Source organism: Panthera pardus, unplaced genomic scaffold (assembly GCF_024362965.1).
Source record: "Panthera pardus isolate Hobbes unplaced genomic scaffold, ASM2436296v1 HiC_scaffold_11, whole genome shotgun sequence".
NCBI lineage: Eukaryota > Metazoa > Chordata > Mammalia > Carnivora > Felidae > Panthera > Panthera pardus.
In genome coordinates this window covers 70,296,487-70,321,432 of record NW_026526666.1, presented here as the reverse complement: position 1 = coordinate 70,321,432, position 24,946 = coordinate 70,296,487, and the positions used below count along the sequence as shown (strand labels likewise).

Genomic DNA, 24,946 nt, shown 5'->3' with positions numbered 1-24,946 from the left:
CATCCCAATGAATGCTATCCCCTTGCTATTCTCTATACTTTACCTTATCACCTTCATAGCACTTTCCTGACATTATTTTATATTTTCACTTATGTTTGTCTTCCCCACTAAAATGTAAGCTGCTTTAAAGAAAGGAGTCTGTCCTGTTGTTCATGTCCCCACTGCTGAAAACAGTGCCAGCATCTAGTAGATATTCAACAAATACCTCCCTAAAAACCCTATGTGTCTTTACCACCAGGTGATGATTTATCACACATGATGTGAGCTCTCTTTTATATTTAGCCTACATTATTTGTTAAAGGAGCTTTCAAGGTTTAGTTTGCCATACTTATTCATGCCTCTTGGGATGGTATATTTTTTTTTTTTTAACTTTTTTTTTTTTTTATTTTTGAGACAGAGAGAGACAGAGCATGAATGGGGGAGGGGCAGAGAGAGAGGGAGACACAGAATCGGAAGCAGGCTCCAGGCTCTGAGCCATCAGCCCAGAGCCCGACGCGGGGCTCAAACTCACGGACCACGAGATCGTGACCTGAGCTGAAGTCGGACGCTTAACCGACTGAGCCACCCAGGTGCCCCAAGGGATGGTATATTTCTTAATCTCATCACTTTCCAGAGAAAACAAGGGCTTCCATTCATTCCATTGGTCCATGGCATAAGTCTTCTTCTTGGGCCTTTCTTCAGTTTCACTATGTGACCAGAACCACATAAGCTTTCCAAGAGCAGACACACCCTAAATTTTAGACAAGGGTACTTCCTTGCCTTCTTTCCAAAGTTCTTCTGTATGCTAGGTGTACTTGCTGGACTTTTTTTTTTTTTTTTTTTTTTGGCCACAATAGCAAACTGAAATGATCCCTAAAGAGGAGTTACTAAAAACTATTCAGCACAGCATAGTTGTAATTGTTTGCCCTCAAAACTTATCACCTTAAATTTTACTCTACTGAAACTCAACAGCTACTGTTCCAACCTCTAAGCTTTTATTTTCTCCCCACTCTCTTTCTCACACAAAGAAACCCTGAAGCCTACAGAAAACCCAGTCAGAGGTTTTTACTCTGTCTTCTGCCATGAGTTTGAATAAAGTTATGTTACATGCTTGAAAGTCACCCATAAACATATTTCATAACAGTCCATTCATTACCTAGAACAAAACCTATTTTCCTTTTTCATGGATTCTTTCCTTCTATAAAAGTCATTTGTTCTAAAAATCTAACACCTTGTTCTGATGATATATCTTTCAATCTATATTTAAATAATGTCCCTATATCTAACTAAACCATGTAGTTTTCCATAATTTTAAATAGTTGGGTTTTAACTATTTAAATCCTTAGGTCAAATTATCTTGCATGCCTGCCATCAGCACATTTCTATTACTTGACTACAGAGTTTCATTTCTTAAATATAAAAACCCTTTAATAGACTGTCCTATATACTTATTTGTAGGCCCCCACTATTAGTGTCCTTGTCTATGCCTATGAGGGGTAGTTTCTATTTCTGTGGTTCTATGTAATCAAAGATTCTGGTTTTTGTATGTAGGTGTCACAGATTATGAGTCTGGAGTTCTCTCTTGTGCAAGAGAGTGGACACAGAATTGAATATGAGGAAGGCTAATGTCCAGGAGAAGACAAGAGCCCCGAACAGGGGCTTCATCTCCGTATTTATTGGGCTCACAAGATATTACCCATGTGGTGAACATGAAGAAAACAAAATCTTACACACATGGCCATGGAGAAAACAGTCAGTAATCGTAAACTTGTGTGTGTAAGAAGCAAAGGATCTGAGGGGCAAATGGAGTTTGTGATTAAAGTACAATAGTATTCTGGCGTCAGACAGAAATTTCACTCATGATCCCATTTACAGTATCTCGCTAGCTAACCTCGGGAGTTTTCACCCCATGGTGGTGGCTTTCCACCCTAAGCCCCATTTATAGGCAAACATTATTTCCCCACATATAGGCAAACATTAACCTGTACTTTTTAAGCTACACCACACTGCCCACACCACACCCACCCTCTGAAATTTCCATTTGTATGGACTGGAGTCTAGAATGCTACATTCTGATTTGCCCCACACGCTGACTTTAGGTAAACTCTGGTATTGCCAACTACTAACCAGGATTGCTTTCCTAAATTCTTATAATCTCACTGGCTGGTTTCTTAATTACAAATCTTTTCTACCTCTAACATGTCTAGTGCCAGCAGTAATGTGGTGCTGGGGTTTTCTCCCATACGGGCTCAGATTACTCACACAAGGTGCTGATCTCGGATCTTGCGCAGCTGGATCAGGTCAGGTTTGATACTGTTCATTTTTTTATCTATTTCTCGGTTGTCCAAAGCTTGTTTCTTCAAATCTTGCTCTAGACGCATTTTGCTATCATGAATCTCACCCAGACGTGATTTCAATTTGTCATAATTCATCATAATTCTGTGAAAACATTTGACATATTAAGGCTAAACCAGGAACCAAACAGAAGCATTCTATAGTATGAGCATAGTCCTAGTATCTTAGGTGTGGTGGATATTTGTTGTTTTTGCCTGGTCCATATCCATTCTCGCTCTTGGTAATGGCACCTTGATGTTCCCTGTAGGTAAGGGCTCCCTGCCCCCATCTCAGAGTCATGATGAATATTCACACAACCCAGCCTGGGCAATAAAAGTATTCCACCATTACATCCTATTGCCACACTCAGACCACAGTGACTAGTTCACAAATGAGAATAATACCCGAATTGACCCAATGAGAGTCAATTCTAGGACTTTTGCTAGAACTATTATAAACAGAGATTCTCTCTTTCCACTCAATTGCTAAGTTATAAATATGTGATTCTAGGACTCCCAGCAGCTATACCACCAACCTCATAGGGAAAGCCTGCCTAAGGATGAAGCCAACACAGAGAAAACCTAAGGCAAAATACAGGGTATAAGAGAGAATACTGATGACCTTGTTTGGGCCCTGGATCCAGCCATGACTAAACAAGTAAACCTCTATGTATGATATTCAAGAGGTAGCACAATATAACAGTTAAGAGCAACAGCTTTGGAGTCAGGCTGCCTAAGTTTGAATCTCTGCCCTGCCACTTGTGTGGCTATGGGCAAGTTACCTAACCTCTTTGTGCCTTTATCTCCTCATTTGTTTAAATGGGCCCTATAATAGTACCTACTTCACTAAATTATTATGTGAATTAAATGTAGTAATACATCTAAAAGGACTAAACAGTGCCTGGTACATCCTGGTAAGCACTCAGCAGATAATGGCCCTAAGCTTTTCTAGCACACAAAGTTTTGCTGTGCTCTGAAGACAATTTCTGTGTCACTCATTTGTCACTTAATATAATACATGGTTTTATATTCATGTTAAAATTTCTTCTTCAGATACTTTACCTCCCTTTGCAACTGAACCACAAGTTCTTTTCTATTTCTTCATCTTAATAATGCCATTTATTGATATCATATGCCAAGATACATACATACACACACATGCCTTTCTGCAACATAAGTATACATGTATGTGTCTATCACTTGATTCTCAACGCATTTCAAAAAGATATTATCCAGTTTACGGAGGAGGAAATGGGCTTAGAGAATTAAGTAACTTACCCAAGGTTACACAACTAGTAAGTGGTCAATACAGAATCCAAGCCCATGGTTTTAATGGTTTTAACCATTAAGCTATCCTGCCTCAACAGCACTTAGCCCTATTCTTATGCACACAGAAGTTCACTGACACTTTGATACTAGTATGAGAAGTAATTATGCCTTTCCCTTGCAAATGATTCATTTTTATCTACTATCCACTTTTTCTTTCCTCATCCCACTGTTACTTGGCTCGGTCTCCCAATATTCCACTAAATTTACTATGATAAAGGCTTCCAATATCCTTTTAGTTGCCAGACCCAATATTTCTCATGCTGCACACTCTCTGTGTAATCTCATTCTTAGTATAACTTTACACTTATAACCTTAGTATAACCTACACACTTATGCCTCCCAAATCCTTTCTGTACCTTGAGTTCCAAAACCAAATAACCAGCTGCCTGCTTCTCAGACAACTCCATTTGGTTTCTCACAGGAACTTCAAATTCATTGGTTCCAACCCTGAACTTTCCTCACGTACTTTCTATTTTAGTAAATAACACCATTCCTTAGTCTAAGAAATAATCTAGGAATCCTAGAAATCTAGGAGTAATCTTTGACTTCTCCCACACCTACCATATCTAGTCAGGTATCAAGTCCTCAGTATTTCCATTAATTCCCCCTCCTTTCCTGCCATTGCTCTGGTTCAGGCCCTCACCATCATTTAACCTGATGACCACAAACACTGCAGTCACCTGCAAGAGTCAAGCTGGTCTTCTTGCCCATAGTCTTGTTCAGCCTCCAATTTATTCTCAGACTGCTGCTATTTATTTTCAGTTCAACAAATATTCAGTGAGCATCACCATGTGCGTTCAGGTACCATAACAGATGCTGGAGCTATCAGGGAAAATAAGCCACCATCCTTATTTCACCAACAAGCTTGCAGTTTAGTGGGTGTGACATCTGGCAAAGTCACGGTAGGAATCAGGACCAGATACTGTAGGGGTAGGGACAAAAAGCTCCTAAACCAGTCTAGAAAATCAGGGAAATTTTTCTTAAAAAAGTCACGTGTAAGCTAAATCCTAAAGGATGAGCAGGAGTTAAAAATTTGGAAGGACATAGAAGGAACACAGAACAGAGGCAGTTCAATTTGGTGCCATTAGTGGGAACAGCAAATAGTTCCATATAGCAGGACTGTGAAGTTTACAGGGGTAAAAGCAGACACAACAGAGATTATTGGGGAAGAAAAGAAGTCTCTTCTCATTGATGCACTTGGAAGTGTTAGATAGATTTACCGTTCAATTTCCTTTTCATTCCCCTCTCTGCGAAATCGCTCGATATATTCTTTGCTATGCTGTTCTTGTGTGTGACACTGCTCTTCAAATATTTTAATTGTTTCATTAAAAGCTTCAATTGCAGTCCTTTTCATCTGTATTTCCTACAAAGGAGAAAAAGAAAAGACATACACTTTATCTTTTTTTTTTTTTCTGGTAACCTTGGTCTTAAATCTTGTAATTCTAATTACAATTCCATAGAAAATGAAAGATGGCTAAAACAACTCTTACTTATTTAACTCCCACTCTTAATACTTATATCAAAATACATCACTCAAACCCTAAAATAGAAGAAAAAAAAACTATTACTTGAAATATAGCTGAGATCCACAAAAAGGCCTGAGTTGGTTAGATTAACCCTAAACACTTTCAGATATTTTTTTTTAATGTTTGTTTATTTTGATATAGAGAGAAAACATGTGTGCACAAGCGGAAGAGAGGAAGAGAGAGAATCCCAAGGAGGCTCCATGCTGTCAGAGAAGAGCCCAACAAGGGGCTCAATCTCACAAACCGTGAGATCATGACCTGAGTTGAAATCAAGAGTCCAATGCTTAACCGACTGAGCCACCCAAGTGCCCTGAACACTTTGAAGACAAAGATAAAATTATGTTTTTGCACTTATTGTAGTGCTGACCCCCAAAAGGCGCTGAAGAAGTGAATGGATACAGTGGAGGAGTCCATACACCAACGTACAAAGTCTTATTCCCAGAAAAGTCCTATAGAGTCTATTTATTCTTATTATCATTTCTAAAACATGTAGTTTTTCTAAACAGATTCATCAGTAGATTAATCTCAGAAGCAGAAAATGAGGGGTGCCTGGATGGTTCAATCAGTAGAGCATCAGACGCTTAACCTCAGGGTTATAAATTTGAGCCCCACATTGGGCATACAAATTACTTAACAATAAAAAAAATCTTAAATTTTTTTTTAATGTTTATTCTTGAGAGAGACAGAGACAGAGCATGAGTCGGGGAGGGGCAGAGAGAGAGGGAGACAAATCTGAAGCAACTTCCAGGCCCCACACTGCCAGCACAGAGCCCGACACAGGGTTCAAACCCACAAACTGTGAGATCATGACCTGATCCAAAGTCGGACACTTAACCGACTGAGCCACCCAGACACTCCCCAAAAAATCTTTAAAAAGAAAAGGAAAAGCAGAAAATGAAAGGGGGAAGAATAGCAGCTAAGTCAGATGCAGAGGAGCATCTGGGTGGCTCAGTAGGTTAAACGTCTGACTTCGGCTCAGGTCATGATCCCAAGGTTTGGGAGTTCGAGCTCTACATCAGGCACTCTACTGTCAGCGCACAGCCCGTTTCTCTCTCTGCCCCTCCCCTGCTGGTTTGCTCTCTCTCTCAAAATAAATAAACTTAAAAAAAAATAAAATTATATGCAGAATAAGATGAAAAACTAAAAACTTCACAAACAAATGCCCAGTAGGCTAAGCCATTTAGCACTAGGATAAGTAGTCCTATACATTTTGATGAGCTCTGAGGTTTTTTTTAGACTTCAGCATCTGAACTCAGATTCCCCCAAGTCTTCAGAGCGTTAAGATTTTGTACAATTTATATTAGAAAGTCAAGAAATATTTTAAAGGTCTAGAAAATTGCTATCCTGAATATTTACAGTTTTTAAAGCTGTGGTGTTTATGGGATAATTCCTCAAAACTATCCAACATTGATTAATTTTAACAAATGATTACCGAGAATCCACTATACAGAAAGTACAGTGTGGTGGTAAAGAGATTAATAAAACATGAAGTCTGCCCTCCAGGTTTCAGAACACACAGGTGAAACAGATTTCCGAACTCTGATAAGGTTTTGTTCCATGTCATGGCAGAGACAATCAAATCAGGGTGAATTACTTCTTTACAGAGGCTTCATGGAGGCTACAAGAACCTTATGATGTTCCATGTGCTTGAAGTTATACATATCTCAAATAGTGCTGTAAACTTATTGGAATGCCCATATCTAAATATCTAGCTACAAATTCTGCAACTCTTAAATTACAGTGGAGGGTCTTGGCTCCCTTGCAAGATCAAAAATTACCTATGAAGCCCTGGCCCTATATCCTTAAAGAAGACACTAATAATTTAGACTTTACTATAACTGGTGTTTGTGTTGGTAGGTAAAGCAGCAAAGGGAAAAGTATTCATAGCATTGCCGAAGCAGCAGCTGCCCCATAAACAATGTCACAATACCTACCACAAAAAAACTGTAAATCTACCTATATCTACACCCCTTCTCTGCTTTCTCCTCTCCAGCCCTTCTTATGGTTCCTTCTCATCAGCATACAAACAGGTTCTAGTAACACCACTTTGAAAAAATAATCCCTTAACCCTAAATTCTCTTCCAGTCAATTAAGTTCCTTGAACAAACTATCTATATAGGCTGTCTCTCTTTCCTCATCTCTCATTCTCGCTCCAACTCACTCTTTTCCGGCTTCTGTACCTACCATTCCACAGAGACTGTCTTTCCAAGGTTATCAATGATCTCATTGCCCAATTCCTGTCCCCTATCCCAATCCATCCCTAAATCCTATCAATTCCTCCTAATTACATGTAATCCAGATGTCAAATATCCCCACATGCAATCTATTCTCATCCTGTGCCAACTATGACTCAGGATACACCATCTCTTCCCATTCTCTGGGAAGAATTCACTTCCAACAAAGCAATCCAAATTTTATCTAAGGTTTCAAGAAACCTTAGGCAGTCTATAACACTTATAAATATTAAAACATTTATAAACAGAGGAGATCAATTCTTTAAATTCCCTTTAACACTCACTATCCTCACTGTCCCAGCACATCTCCTGTACTGCTAATAATCACTGGATCTTCCTCTTCCTCCACCTCCCAAAGCCTTAAACCTCATGGCTCTTCTCTGCTCAGCCATCTTACGTCTTTCTCTCAGTTCTCGCACACCCAGATTTAGCCCTCTCCTAGCTTCAACTTAGTGGTTTTTGCAGTTTCCTCCATCTACTCCCATACCCAGCTCCCCAACCAAGGATTCCAAGTCCAGAATGCAGTCTCACACCAGCTGCTCAGAACTCATACTCTGTGGTTAAATCCCCAGTATTACTGAGCATGCGGACAACATGTGGAGCCTTCTTTGCTTCCTCCAGTCATGACAAGAAAGCGGAAATGCAGTTCTAGGGGCACCTGGGTGACTCAGTCACTGAAGCATCTGACTCTTCATTTCAGCTCAGGTCATGATCCTCACAGTTGGTAAGATCAAGCCCCACATCAGGCTCTGAGCTGACAGTATGGCACCTGCTTGAGATTCTCTCCCTCTTTCTCTGCTGTTCCCCAGCTCATGTGCACACCTTGTTGAGATGACAACCTTTGAGCAAAGACTTGAAGGAGGGGAGGGGGTTAGCCAGCTGACTATCTGGGCAGGCGGTGCAGTGGGGGAGTGTTTCAGGCAAGGAAGTGGCCAGTAAAACACTCAAAGGTAGGAAGCAGGTCTAGTATATTCGAAGAACACCAAAGAGGATAGCATGGTTGGAGAAGAAGAGAGAAGTAATGAGGCCAGAGAGGAAGAGGAGCACAGATTATGCTGGGCACTGTAGAAAGCACTCTGGCTTTCCTATGTGTAAACCGTGGAACCACAGACAGGTGTTAAAGGAGTACTGTGATCCTACCTAGGTTTTACAAGTATAGGTTTCCCCTACATAGAGTTCCTATGAAACCTTTCACAAGCCAAAATGGCATAAAGCAAAGAAACAATTAACATTAATTTACATGGAAAAAATTTTTGCAGTGTTCCCAAACTCAAAAATAACTTCTCTTGGGCTTTTTTTTTCCGAATACCTTAGGATACATCTTACTAACAGGTGCACAAAGTAAATGGAGAGAAGCACAGATGCTCACAGACACAGTTCAAAGCTACAGCGGCTTGATGCTGAGATGCTGAGTGTAGTTCCCGGGGAGGCAACTTGGCAGCACCATTCCCACTGCTTGGGGTGCACACTGCCTTTGTAACAGCTTGATGCAAAACAAACTCTGAATGCTATTGTCACTTTTTGCCTTTTTTTGTAAAAGCAGAACTCTTCAGATTTATTTCAGTTAGTGAAAACAAGTACTAATGTAGGTCTTTCATAAAAGCCAAGTGGTGTAATGAGAACTTGCAAAATGCAGGGCACACCTGCATCTCCTAGCTGCTCTGTTGAGAATTGATCAGGGAGAGTGAAGCATGGATAAGGGCAAGAAGATCAGTTAGGAGGTTTCTGGGGTAAATCAAAGTAAGAAATGATAGTGACTTAGATCAAGGTATCAGCAGTGGATGTGAGGAGAAGGGGTTGCATTCTGGCTATATGCTAAAGGTAAAGTCAACAGAAATTTTTACTGGATTTGATGGAAGGTGTACAAGAAAGAGTCTGGGATGGCTTCAAGGCTTTTTACCTAAGAGAGGACATGACTTCTCTCAACTCCGACAGGTAAGGCAAAGGATAGAACAGCCCTGAGTTCAACTTTGTTCATGAATTCAGTTTGACATGTTAAGTCTGAGAGATATCTATTAAACATCCAAATGGAGCTGTTGGAAAGGCAATTGGATATATATGAGTCTACAATTAAGAGAAGTTAGAAGAAGCAGAGACATAAATTTGGGAGTTACCAGCATATAGATCATATGTAAAGCCATGAGGCTGTTTGAGATCACCAGACAGTGAATAAATAACCAGAAAAAAGAAAAGGCCCAAGGTCAAAGATGAGAAATCAGCAAAGATGACCAAGAAGGAACCACCAGGGAGGTCAAACTCTCCGTTCTCAGTTGTCTCTGCTTATTTCCAGATCTGCAAATTCCATTTATAATTTTTATTATGGTTTTCTGTTCCACCTCTTATCTACAGAAATAATCGTATTGTTTTTGCATACAGCCATGTGTTTTCAATGTTTACCAATTTTTTAGTATGAGATAATGTAAGTGCATAAAAAAAATGCAGAGCTTAACAAATTATTATAAAATGAACATTCACTACCAGCAACCCCAGAAATTCCTTATGTATCCTTTCTGGATCATAACTCCCTGTCTCTGCCCACTCTACTTCCCCCACCTTGGTAATAACACTATCCTGCCCTTTATGAGGATCATTTCCTTGTTATTCTTTATGATTTTACCACTTTATGTTCCCAACCAAAATCAAAAAGTTAACGTTTACCTTGTTTTGTACCTTCTATGAATAGACCCATAGAATACGTATATGTATTCCTTCACTCAATATTCTTTGTGAGATTAAACAGTGTTATATGTTGCCCTTTAAATAAATATACATACACAAATATAGTCATCCATCAATGTTTTGTTTGATGGAGAGAAAAGGGATCAAAACATGCCTTTTTGGCTAATGTACATTGTGTTTGACAAATGCTGTCAGAGTACTTCAACCTTGTGTAGAACAGAGTCTCATCTCTCCCTCTGTGCTTCTAGAGTCAAGCACAGTATCATGCCTAGATGCTACAAAGGAACTGAGTTTGAATTTAGGAGATTTATAATCTAATCTTGGTAATGTTAAAAACTGGTTATGTCCCTTAAGAGAGTCTTTCTATGCTTTAAGTTCCCATCTATAAGATGGAGATAATGGCAACCCCAACTATATTTGAGAGAGAGAGAGAGAGAGACAGAATGAATGAATGAATGAATGACAAAAGGATAGAAAGAAATGGAAACAGGGAATCAGGAAAAAAAAAAAAAAAAGGTGGGGTGGGGGGACTATACATCCAAAAACATTTACTGAATACATTAGTCATGATATATTTTAACAATAAATGATAGTATACCACATACATTTTTTTCCTACCTTGCTTTTTTTACTTAATGTATCTTAGAAATCACTCAGAATCAGTAAATATAGACCTTACCTCATTTTTTTGATGGTAATAGAATAACTGCATATCATTTTGTTTTTTTAAAAAAGGTCATTTTTGTTATATATATTATTGTTATTAATGTGTATATTATTTCTATTATTTCCTCCTTTCTGTTTTTAACTGTAGTTTTCCCAAATCCTGTTAATTCTATCACCCCAAACATTCCAGCATATTTTTATAAAGTTTTCCTTCAGATTAGTGAGTACACCCACAGCTGAAATCACTGTTCACACACTTCTACATGCTGTTTCCTTTGCCTGCAACTATATCATAAGCATTTCTCAGGTCATTAGGAATTCCTAAAAAGCACATAGTTAGCAGCAGTTGACTCCAAGAAATCAGGACTTTTATTCTGTATGCAATAATTCATAATAATAATTCAGCAATAATTTATACTGAATTTAATAATTCAGCAATAATCTATATTGAATTTAGCATACATATTTATATAACCTTTGTACTTTTTAAAAATCAAAGTTAAAATAATTTCTGAAAACCTATTTTAATAGTTGTATAATGTTCTATTATATGTATGATCATTTCACCATCCCCTAATGTTGCCCACTTATGTTGATTCAATCTAAAGAGGCTTCAGTAACTTTTTCCCCATTCTACCCCAAACACTGGCCTCATCACAGATAATTCATCTGGAAAAGCTAAAGGAATACAGAGAGAAAATGAAATTAGCAGGGTAAAAAAAGCATACACACACAGGCACACCAGAGATATAGCTCAAGTATCATGAAGAAAGAAAAAGTATTAAGATCATTCTGAATAACTAATTAATAAAATTCAACCTGAAAATAAAATGGAAGTAAACTTCTCATATAGGAAAATAGACCATTACAGCATTTCTGGCTGTAATCCCATACCTTTTCCCAGTCAGTACTATAGCTCATTCCTAATCTGTAATCCTCATAGGGTAGTATCCCCTAATACCCTGAAGATCCAGTTGCAGTATCTACCTTAACACTGCCCACCATGGACACTACCCTGGAAATAAGATCAGTGGCTATGAGGCTGGAAAAATCAATAATATAAATACTAGGGTCAAACAGGAAACCGTGAGTTACGGTTATACTAGAATAGCTCCCTGCTGACTACACCTTCCACAGATAACTATAAACTATAGACAAAGATATAAGAAACATGTATTTCACATTATAGTCAAATTGTCAAAAGAGAATCTTGAAAGAAGCAAGAGAGAAGAAATGTGTCATGTACAAAGATCTTCAATAAAATTAATAGCTGTTTTCCTGTCAGAAACCATGGAGGCCAGAAGGCGGTGGGATGGCATAGAAATCTTAAAAGAAAAAAAACTGTCAACCAAGAAGTCTATATTCAAGCAGTACTATCCTTCAACTAGAAAAAGAAGAGCAAACTAAACCCAAAGCTAGCAGAAGGAAATAATAAAGATTAAAAAGGTAAATGAAATAGAAAATAGAAAAATAGAGAAAATCGACAAAACTAAAAAGTGGTTCTTTAACAAGATCACCAAAATTGACAAACCTTTAGTTAGATTAAGGGGAAAAAAAGACTCAAATTACTAAATTGTTAAGTTTAAAGGGGGCCATACTACCCACTTTACAGAAATAAAAATTGTTAAGAGAATGCTGCATAAAATTTATGCCAATAGACTGGATAACCTAGATGAAATGGACAAATTCCTAGAAACACACAACTACCAAAACTGACTCAAAAAGAAAATCTAAATAGACCAATAATCAATAAGAAAATTGAAGCAGTAAACAAAAACTTCCCAACAAAGGAAAGCCCAGGATCAGATAGCTTCACTAGTGAAGTTTACCAAACATTTAAAGAAGAATTAACACCAACCCTTCCCAAAAACTAGAAGGAGGAAGGAACACTTGCTAACTCATTCACAAGGCCATCATTACTCTGATCCTGAAGCTAAATCAAGAGACTGCAAGAAAACTACAGAACAACATGCCTTTTGAATACAGATGCAAAAATCCTCAACAAAATACTAGTCAACTAAATTTAGCAGTGTATTGAAAGGACTTTAACTGTATACGATTACCACATGGAATTTATCCCAGGAATGCAAGGGTGGTTCAACATACGAAAATCAGTCAATACACAACATTAATAGGCTGAAGGAAAAAAAAAACAAACCACGATCATCTTAATTGATGCAGACAAAACATCTGACAAAATCCAACATCCTTGCATGATAAAAACCATAAACTAGAAATAAAAGGAAACTTCTTCATCATATAAAGGCCATTGTTATAGATTGAATTGTGTTCCCACATAAGATATGATCAGTCCTAATCCTCAGGACCTTGGAATGTGATCTTACTAGGAAAGAGAGTCTTTAGTGAATTATGATGAGGTGATACTGGAAGTGGATGGGCCCTAATCCAATGACTGGTTAGTATCCTTATAAAAAAGAAAGCAGAGACACAGAGGGAGAATACTACTGATAATGAAGGCATAAACAGAAGTGGTATGTCCAACCCAAAGAATGCCAAGGACTGCCAGCAACCAACAGAAGCTAAGAAAAACAAGGAATGGTCTTCCCCAGAGCCTCCAGAAAGAGAGGGCCCTACCAACACCTTGATTTTGGACTTGGAGTCCCTAGAACAGTGAAACAATAAATTTCTGTTGTTTTAGGACACCCAGTTTGTTGTACTTTGTTTTTGTTTTTTGGGTTTTTTAAAAAAAAATTCTTTTAATGTTTATTCATCCTTGGGAGACACAGAGTGAGTGGGGGAGGGGCAGAGAGAGAGGGAGACAGAATCCAAAGCAGGCTCTAGGCTCTGAGCTGTCAGCACAGAGCCCAACGCGGTGCTCAAACCCACGAACCACGAGATCATGACCTGAGCTGAAGTTAGATGCTCAACCGACTGAGCCACCCAGGTACCTCTTGTGTGTTGTACTTTGTTACAACAGACCTAGGAAACTAATACAGCTATATATAAAAAACACAAGCTTAACATCATACTCAATGGTGAAATGGGCTAACTTTCTCCTAAGTCATGAACGAGACAAGGATATCCATCCACTTTCTCCACTTTTATTTAACAAAGTACTTAAAGTTCTAGCCAAAGCAATTAGGCAATGAAAAGAAATATGGGACATTCATGGGGCATCTGGGTGGCTCAGTCAGTTGAGTGTCTGACTTCGGCTCGGGTCATGATCTCATGGTTTGTGGGTTCAGGCCCTGCGTCGGGCTCTGTGCTGACAGCTCAGAGCCTGGAGCCTGCTTCGAATTCTGTGTCTCCCTCTCTCTCTTCCCCTCCCCCACTCACACTCTGTCGCTCGCTCACTCTCTCTCTCACAAATAAATAAACATTAAAAAATTAAAAAAAAAATACAGGACATTCATATTGGAGAGGAAGAAGTAAAATTATCTCAAATGACATTATCTTATAGGTACAAAATCCTAAAGAATCCATCAAAAACTGTTAGAGCTAATAAATTTAGCAAAGTTGCAGAATACAAAATCAACACACAAAATCAACTGTATTCTATACACTAGCAACTGTGTATAGAATATTCTGTATTCTATATACTAGCAGGGAAAGTAAGGATATAATCCCATCAACAACAGCATCAAAAAGAATAAAATATTTAGGAATAAATTTAACCAAGGAGGTAAGAAACTCATACACTGAAAACTATAAAACAATACTGAAAGAAATTAAAGAAGACATACATAAATGGAAAGACATCTCCTTGTTCATGGATTGGAAGACTTAATATTGTTAAGATAACAATACTTACCCAAAATAATATACAGATTCAATGCAATCTCTATCAAAATCCCAACTGCATTTTTTTTAGAAACAGAAAAACTCAACCTCAAATTCATATGGAATTGAAAGGGACCTAGAATAGCCAAAACAATCTTGAAAAAGAACGAAGTTGGAAGATTCACACCTGCTGATTTCAAAGCTTATTAAGAAGCTATGTTAATAGTTTAACATATTTTGAATATGGTAACGACATAAGGATAGACATGCAGACCAAGAGAGTGCAATAGGAAGCCCAAAAATAAACCCTCACACCTATGATCTATGTCTCAATTCAGTAAATATCGCAAGACCATTCAATGGAGAAATGGTGTTGGGACCACAGTGCAGGGAAAATGTATTTTCACATGTACAACAATAAAGCTGGGACCTTAACTCACATCACATATAAAAGTTAACTCAAAATGGATCAAAGACCTAAATTTAAGAGTAAAAACAATAAACTCTTAGAAGTAGACACTGGAGAAAATATGACATTGGATTTGGCAACAACTTCATGAATATGATAACAAAAGCATAGGCAACAAAAGAAAAAAATTGGACTTAATCAAAATTAAGAACATTTGCACATCAAAGGATGATATTAAAAAAGCAAAACAACAACCTACAAAATGGGGAAAATATCTGATAATCATAGATCTGATAAGGGATTTAAAAAAAAAGCTCCAACGGGGGTGCCTCGGTGGTTCAGTCGGTTAAGCAGCTGACTCTTGGTTTCGGCTCAGGTCATGATCTCATGGTTCACGAGTTTGAGTCTCACATCCGGCTTTGCACTTAGCGTGGAACCTGCTTGGGATTCTCTCTGTCTCCCTCTCTCTGTGCCCCTCCCCCACTCACATTCTCTCTCAAAATAAATAAACATAAAAAAAAAAAGAAATTCCTTTAAAAAAAAAAAACTCCTAAAACTCAACAATAACAAAAACAATATTACTTCATGACTACTAGGGTGGCTATAAAAAATTAAAGATAAAAAAAAATAGTAATAAGTCTTAGAATGTGGAAAAACTGGAATCTTCATGCATTAATGGCAGGAATGTAAAATAGTTTTGCCAGCGTGGAAAACAGTTTGTCAGTTTCTTAAAAGGTTAAACATAGTACCATATGATCCAGCAATTCCACTCCTAGGTATATATCCAAAAGAAATGAAAGCAGAGACTTGAACAGTTATTTGCACAGCAGGTTCATAAGCAGGATTATTCACAATGGCTGGAAACTGGAAAATGACCCAATGCCATCAACAGATGAATGGATAAACAAAATGCCATATTTCCCTTCAAATGCAATATCATTCAGCCATAAAAAGTGACATTTTGATATATGCTACAACATGTATTTTCCTTGAAAACATTGTAATTAGTGAAGTAAGCCAAAGAACAATTATTATATGATTTCATTTATATAAGGTACTTAGAATAGGCAAATATAACAAGAATGAATTATGGGGGGGTAACATAGGTAAATATAAAATATATGATAACAATAAGAGATAAAAACAGAATGATATAAAACAGGGTTATTATATTTATATGCTACATGACACGATATGAAGTTAAATAACTATGATTAAGAATGCATGCTGTAATCCTTAGAACAACTTCCTATGGGGGAAAAAAAAAAGACAGTCATAGCAAAAAAGCCAGATGAGGAATCAAAATGGAATACTAAAAAATGTTTGACCCAGGGGTGCCTGGGTGACTCAGTCAATTAAGTGTCCAACTTCGGCTCAGGTCATGATCTCACAGTTTGTGGGTTCGAGCCCCGCATCAGGCTCTGTGCTGACAGCTCAGAGCCTGGAGTCTGCTTCAGATTCTGTGTGTGTGTGTCTCTCTCTCTGCCCCTCCCCTGCTCATGCTCTCTCTCAAAAATAGACATTAAAAAAAAAAAATGTTTGACCCAAAAGACAACCGTGAAAGAGTTGTTGAGGAACAAAAAACAGATAAAGCAAATAGAAAACAAATAGCAAAAAAGTAAACATAAACCCAACCATACCAATAATTATAAGACATACAAATGGATTACACACTCCAATTAAAAGGCAGAAATTGTCAGGCTGGATTTTTTACAAAGCCATACCCAACTATATATTATTATCTATAAGAGATGCACTTTAACTATAATATAGACACAAACAGATGGAAAATAAAAGGACAGAAAGAGATATATCCTGAAAATAACAAGTATATGAAAGCTGATGGGGATATATTAGAAAAAGTAGACTTTAAGACCAGGAGGATTACCAGATATAAAGAGGAACATTTCATATTGATAAAGGAAAAAATTTACTATAAATACGTAAGCACTTAATAGAATTTCAATACACATAAAGCAAAAGCTAACAAAACTAAAAAGATAAATAGACAAACCTACAATTGTAAGTAGAGACTTTAAGATTCCTTCTAATTAACTGAAAGTACAGGCAAAAAAGAAAATTCAGTAAAGATATGGAATATCTGAATGACACTATGAATCACCTTGACCAAACTGATACTTGGAGAGGACTACACCAACAACTACAAGGGCACTATCCCAACAACTTTACTAGTCTTTGTCAGTGCACAAGTTTACTAAGATAAGGCAGATTAACTAGGTCGTAAGTCAATAAATTTCAAAACACCATAACCTTAATGAATATGTTCACTGACTACAATGAATTAGAAGATATACTAGAAGTAATATATCTAGAGAAGCCTCAAATATTTAGAAATTGAAGAACATATGGCCAAAGAAGAAATCACAAGGGAAATTAGAAAATATTTAAAACTGAATAAGGAAAATAACAGTATAACAAAATTTGTAGGATGTACCTATAGCAATGCTTAGAAGGAAATTTATAGCTTTAAGTGCTTATATTAGAAAATAAAGTTTTGGGGGCACCTGGATGGCTCAGTCAGTTAAGCATCCGACCTCGGCTCAGGTCATGATCTCGCGGTTCACCCACTTCAGGTGAGCGGCAGCCCTGCTTTGGGGGAACTTGAGCCCCACTTCGGGGCTCCGTACTCTCTCTGCCTCTCTGTCCCTCACTCACTCGTGCTCTCTCCCTCTCTCAAAATAAATAAATGAATGAATGAATAAATAACTGTAAAAAAAAAAAGTTTTAAAGCCAGTGAACAAAATTCACCTCAAGCTAGTAAAAGAAGAGCAAATTAAATTGAAAGCAAAAATAAAAATAAAAAGGAAATAATAAAGAGCAGTAATAATAACACAATAGAAAACAAACACTAGAAAAAACCCACTTACTGTTATGTTCGATAAAGGACTCAGGCAAGTTATTACTGCACTGAGGATTCACTATGAATTTAGTAGAATGGACTAATGCCACCATAACATGGACTAATCAACATAGACTAAAGCTTCTGTAAGTTATTTGACGTTCAAATAACCTGTGTTTCAAAAGAATGTGCATAAGAAACCCAGTTAGATATATTTTCTTAGGCCACCAATGACCCAAATACTGCAATGGATAAACTCCCCTGAAGACTTGCACCTTCATAAAAATTCCTAGCACCTTTTATATATTATATAATAACTTAGGGCAAATTAAGCCAATCCAAATGTAACTAAAAAAAATCAAAAACATTTCTAGGAAAAGAACTAGGAAAAAACAGATCTAGGAAAAGAACTAGATTACTCTTCAGAATTTTGTTCTATCACATATATAAGATAAAAGAAATATTATTAAGCTTTATGATCCAGAAACTGTGTGGTTAAGACTAGTAGTGGTCTTGGGCGTCTGGGTAGCTCAGTTGCTTGGGCATCTGATTCTTGATTTCGGCTCAAGTCATGATCTCATGGTTTGGGAGTTCGAGCCCCGAGTCAGGCTCTGCAGTGATAGAGGATTCTCTCTCTACCCCTTCCCAGCTCATGGCATTTTCTCTCTCTCTCTCTCTCAAAATAAATTTTAAAAATAAATAAAATAAACAAACAAACAAACAAAAGACTACCAGTGGTCTCATAATTACATTAGTTCCTTCTTCCTCAGAAAACTCTCAAATGTTAGTCGGGCACACCTGACCAAATAACTAGCTTTCTTCACCTCCACTACAGCGTTGTGACCTGCAGCTGCCTTGCCAGTAGGATGAAAGTAGAAGCAGTGTGTACTTCTTCTAGGAAGTAGCCTTAAAAACAGGAAAGTGCTTTCTGTTTCTATTCTTCCTTCTTGTTTGCTACAATATTGTTGTGATGACTGATACTGGAGTAAGCCAACTTCTACAGATAGCAAAGCATCAAAACAGAAGAACCCTAACCCCTAATGACTGTGGAGTTGACATAATATCCTTGGCACTGCCTATACATGACAGAAAAATAAATTTCTATCTGAAGCCTTTGCTATTTTGTTATTTTTTATCACCTGCAGTCAAACCTTATCCTAGTTAATACTAACTGAAAAAAAATTATGCCCTTAACCAATAAGAAAGTGATTTACAAATGAGAGAAGAATTTGTATCACTCCAAAGTCTCAAAAAGGTTGTGTAAGATATTAAAACAGCTAAAGATTGTCAGGTGAATTACAGAAAATCTAATGTAACTATAACATTGCATACTTGCTGGGCTAACCAACAAAAATATACTAACCTGTGATGTTCTGGTATATTCCTCATATAGCCTGTCATACTCCTTACTCTTTTCCTGATACTGAGAGTGGTACTCTTGGAGTTTTTTACCTACTGCATCAATGTTATCTTCTTTTACCAATTGATCCTATACAGTTAAAAAAAAAAAAGAAATAAAGAATGTTAAGAATTCTGACACATGAATTTTTCCACACCTATTTATTTTTAAATTGCATTTCTACTATAAGTTTAAGTCACTGTATTAATATCAAGCATCCAAAAGCACTAAATTCTTTTGTTAACACTATTATCAGCCTTTAGATTATATCAAAATAGTTAATATTTTAAAAATTAAGAAATGAAGTATAAATAGGAAACAAACAGAAGTATTTTTATATAAAGTTAGTAAATACATGCAACCAGCTATTAAGGAATAGTAGCCACAGAATAAGTTCCAAAAATACCTTACATATTAAGTAGGAAATTTAAAATGACTACATTTCTTTTTTTTTTTTTCTTTTTTTAAACTGATAAGCCTGGTAAATTAAAATGAAATGATGTTAAAAATGACTTGTTGAATAACTATCAAGAACTAATCATACCTGTTGGTATCTGGACACTGGGTACATGAGCTTCACATCAAGTTTGGGATTGTACTGAGCAAGAGATTCATGATGATAGTGGTTAATGAGCTCCACCACAGAATTAAATGTCAGAGGATCAGAAAAGCCGTATTTACCATCTCGATGATAGATCTTTATTAACTTATTATTGCCTCCCTTCCTGTGAACAAAACAACAACTGTAGATTTTTTTTCCAAAAATTCTATCAAAGTACTATTTTCATATATATTTCCATATAATTATGTGTGTAAAAGTACATACAATATCTTATCATTTTAACAACTATTTCTTTTGTCTATAAAATATCTTGGTTACTAAAGGTCAATATACCTGACCAGAGAAATAACTAAAACAAAAGTAAATTATATCTTTTGTTTATTTTCTGAATGAATTTTTAAATTTAAATTCGATTAATATTTTTTCAGGAAGAACAGAGATAATCTCTTTAGGACCTAAAGATATGTGATTGTGTGTCTTTGAAGGGAAGCAGAAGCAATTTCTGTATGAAGGGGGATGATAAACATTTGTCACACAGAAATCACCAACACATTCAAGGTTTTATTGTGAATGCCCAAACATAATTAAGCTCCTTGAATGATTTATAACTGAGTAATTTAATCTAGTACCTTGCATTATTTTGTCTTTTATATTTGCTTATAATTCTTGGAAGTGACTATTTATTTAAACCATCACAATAAGTAAATGATTCAATTGTCATTCAACTGTTTTATAAGGTATAGCTTTTGAAGAATCGTTTATATTAGAATGGGGTAATTTGACTCTTAAATAGTTTAGACCACTTTTGTTTACTGAGTCATATCCAATGTTTCCTTAAAGATAATATATAACCAAAGCTTAAAATGGCAGTGTTTTCCAAGTCCCACACAGTATAATCAAACCACAGCAGGTTGATTCATTCTATCAAGCAAAACACTGCACCATTCCCACTCAACTCTTCTTATAATACATGCGGACTTAATGGGGGGAAAATATGTCTCTACATCTCTTTCTGCCATGCTATTACACATGATAAAAGAGACACTGGGATTTGTCAATGCCTCATTGACAAATGAAAGGTCAAACACAATAGGTTCAATCTATGGATTGATTTAATAATGCTTATAGAAAGTCAAGATTTAGATGGATGAAGAACTATTCCTACAAAATACGTATCGGAAGGACCACCTAATCTTATGTAGTTACTACAGGTGTGTACACCCACACATATATTCACAATAAATACAACCTGGTCTCTCTAGAGAAAAGTAAAAAAGGCACTCATTTGTTCAAAAATTTTGAATATCTGCTATATGCCAGGAACTGTACAAGGTACAGTGCATATAATGATGAACAAGCCAGACTTCCAATTTAGGAGCATGAGGAACGTATTTCTATCTTTAAGTTTATAAAGAAGATGAAGAATTTCTCATTAAGATAGAATATAACAACAAACAGCTAGATATATCAAATGGTAATACGTCCTACGGAAAAAAATAAAGCAGAGTAAAGGCAAGAGATAGTTCTGGGGGTGCAGGGATTTCTTTTTTATATATATTGCACAAAGAAAACCGCTCTATTCAGGTGACATTTAAGCAGAGTCCTAAATGAAGTGAGGGAACTAGCACAGCAGGTATATAAGGGTCCAAGCAGAGGGAACAGCAAGTGCAGAGCCCCCGAGGTAGAAGCATGTTTGGCATGTTCAAGGAACAGCAAGGAGGCCCATGACACTGGGGCTGAATGAGCAAAAGGGAGAATACTAGTAGGAGAGAAGTAAGAGATGTAAAAGGAGCTCATATCATGTAACAACCTGTAAGCCATCTTAAGGGTATTGACTTTTACTGAATAAGATGGGAAAACACAAGAGGATTCTGAGCCAAATGATACCATCTCTCATGTATTTTAAAAGGCTCACTCTAGCTGCTGGAGTGAGAAGAAACCATTCAAAATGAGCAGGTGTAGAAGTAGAAAGATCAGTTGGGAGACTATTAAAATAATCTAGGCAAGAGAGACGGCATCCATCCTGAACAAAGAAAATATAGTGAGAAATGGTGGGACTCGGAATATATTTTGAAGAGAGAGCCTACCAGACATGCTGATGGCATAGACATAGATGGGTAGAAGAGAGAGAAACAACATAAAGATGATTTCAAGTTTTTTATCTTAAGCAATTAGAAGAATGGAATTGTTATTTATCAAAATGAAGAAGGCTGTATAAAAAGAACATGTTTAAAGGGGAAAAATATTTTGCTTTTAGACATGTTAAGATTGAGATGCCTAATGAATGTACAAGAGTAGACAATCCAGCAACCTATTTGAAGAATCTGAAGTTCAGGAGAAAGGTCTGGGCTAGAGTTATAGAATCAAGAGCTGTCAGTCTACAGATGTTATTTGAAATGAGTACAGTCAAATAAGAGAAGAGGTCCAAGGTCTAAGTCCTGGGGTTCACCAATGGTTAGCAGTTAGGAAGATGAGGAAGAACCAGCAAAAGAAACCAAGAGAGAGCAATTAATAAAGTAAAAGGAGAACTAAGAACATGATATATATATATATAATATATATCATGTGATATATATATCATATATATGTGATATATATCATATGATATATATGATATATATCATATATATGTGATATATATCATGTGATATATATATTATATATATATCATATATATTATTTTGAAAGAGACAGGGTGAGTGGGGGAGGGGCAGAGAGAGAGAGAGAGAGAGAGAGAGAGAGAGAATCTCAAGCAGACCCCACACTGTCCATAAACAAGATCATGAGCAAGCCAAAACCAAAAGTCAGACCTTAACAGACTGAGCTACTCAGGCGCCCCAGCATGGTACATTTTTAAGAAAGCATTTCAACCCAGAGAAAATGATCAACCAGATAAATGATCACAGGTTTTGATAAAGAAGGGATCATTAAGTGATCTGGACAAAATGGTTTCAATGGGATGCTAAGGTGAAAGCCTGACTAGAATGGACTAAAGAGAATGAAATAAGAAGGAAAAGAAATGCCAACAGACAACTGTCTTGAGGAGTACTGCTGTAAACAGGGAGCAGAGAAATAGGGAAGTATTTGGAAAGGGATACGGTCAAGGGAATTTTCCTTCTTTATTATTCTTAAATGGCAGATAGTATCACATATTTATATGCTGATGAGAATGGCTCAGTAGAGAGATAAAAACTGATGATCACCAAGAGGACCGACAAGATAATTCCTAATGTATGTCCTTGAGAAGAATAGAGGGATTTGGCCCACAAGTAGTGAGATGGATCTTGGACAAAACTTGAACAGTCATCCACTGGAACAGGAGAAAGGGTATTCACATTCAGATGCAAATATGTTGATAGCTGTGGCAACAGGACCAATGGGGAGTTAGGTATCTTCCGACAACTTCAATGTTACCAGTGAAACAGGAAGCAATTTCCTTAGGTAGAAAGGGGAAAATGAGTTGTTCAAAGAAAAAAAAAAAAGAAAAAAGAATATGTGAAATTGTCATCTTGGGGGGCACCTGAGTGGCTCAGTCGGTTAAGAATCGGACTTCGGCTCAGGTCATGATTTCACGGTTCATGAGTTCGAGCCCTGCTTTGGGTGAGCACGAGCCCCACTCTGGGTGAGCTTGAGCTCCACTTTGGGTGAGCTCCGCTTCAGGTATGCCCCTTTTTTCTCTCCCTCTCCCTCTCTCACTTTTGCCCTCTCTCTCTCTCAAAAAAAAAAAAAAGAGAGAGAGAGAGAGAGAAAAATTGTCATCTAGGAAAGTGAGAGAGCAAACAGATTGCAGAGATGCAGAAATTCAGCTAAGCAGTACTAAACGCCCATGTAAGATTAATAGTCATGAATTTTAAGTGAAGCCAGTGAGCATAGTGTATTTTTCTTCACATTCAGCTACTTAGGTATAGGCAAGGAATAGATAAAGAGTTGAATTTAACAAGTGTAGGAATACAGTTAGGGAACTACAACGGAGGGGAAAAAAGAGCAAGTTTATTGAGGATATATTCATAAGGCTAATTTTAATAATAGACCATGGACTCTAAGCAGAGAGGGAAGAAAGTGAGGACATGAAGGAACTAAATAATGGTCAATTTTTAATTATATGTCTCTCTCCCTCACTATACCCTTCTTATACAGAAGAATTATGCTATCCCTTCTTGTATTCTACCACCTGGCCTAATGCCTGGCATATAGCAAATTCCTAAAGATTTAACTATCCAGATTTTCTACAATGAATTCTATTTACGATGGTTTACTAAATTGGAAAACTTCTATTTATTTCCTTATCACCTACCCTTTACAGTCTGATTTCACTCTCATTTGAGAGTCACCAACTTTTATTAAATTCAGACTCTGCCTGCCTCCTCCCTCCACCCCAGGCTTAGATTCTTTGCAATGGCTTAAGATTTCTACTCTCCCTACTTTCTCTCCCTACCCATTTAATATTTTGTCCTCCCATTACTTATATGACATTACAGTTTTTTAAATTTTTATTTACTTATTTTGAGAGAGAGAGAGAGAGTGAGCAGGAGAGGGGCAGACAGAGGAAGAGACAGAATCCCAACCAGGCTCTGTACTGTCATCATAGTGCCCAATGCAGGACTTGAACACATGAACTGTGAGATCATGACCTGAGCTGAGATCAAGAATTGGACAGTTAGCCAACTGAGCTACCCAGGTGCCCCATTACACTTTTGCCTCAACCTCTTAGACTGTTCTTCCTCAGCTCCTTCCTGTTGGTAAACACAGTCTCTAAAAATACTTGCCTTCAGCCTCTACCTTTTCTTCCCTATATATATTCTTTCCTTAAAATCCCATTTATTCTATGGAGATGGTACCTGAATCTTTTTCTAGTTCTATGCTCTCCTCTAAGCATTAAACTTACATTTCTAGCTCTACTCTAGATACACTTTTTCTGGAAGTTCTGGAGCAGCTAAAAACCAACATCTTTCCCCTGTTCTCTATAAAACAACTGCTTCTGACTTGCCTATTTCTATAAATGGCACATTCATTCTAAGCCCAACAGGCTCAAATGAATCATCTTTAACTACTCCACCCCAACCTCATACCTACTCTATTATTAAATCCCTTGGCTCTTAGCTCCATATTGCCTCTTACTTTGATTCCTCAACTCCTTTCCTAGAGCCACTATCCCAGCTAATAGTGTATTCCATCTTTCCATCATATCATTCCCCTGCTTAAAAAACCATTCTTGGGTTTGATTTTTTG

The 24,946-nt window shown here is 37.0% G+C and overlaps 1 protein-coding gene across 2 annotated transcripts in view; it reads right to left on the bottom strand.

The window, feature by feature from the left end:
* Positions 1 to 24,946, bottom strand: part of PIK3R3 (phosphoinositide-3-kinase regulatory subunit 3) — a 129,773-nt gene that overhangs the window by 8,987 nt on the left and 95,840 nt on the right. For both annotated transcript variants that reach the window (XM_019449447.2, XM_053895849.1), the window contains 4 exons: positions 19,700 to 19,880; positions 19,120 to 19,245; positions 4,862 to 5,004; positions 2,242 to 2,418 (listed from right to left, as the gene is read on the bottom strand). In XM_019449447.2, coding sequence (XP_019304992.1) covers positions 2,242 to 2,418; positions 4,862 to 5,004; positions 19,120 to 19,245; positions 19,700 to 19,880 — 627 coding nt within the window. The remainder of the gene's footprint in view (positions 1 to 2,241; positions 2,419 to 4,861; positions 5,005 to 19,119; positions 19,246 to 19,699; positions 19,881 to 24,946) is intronic.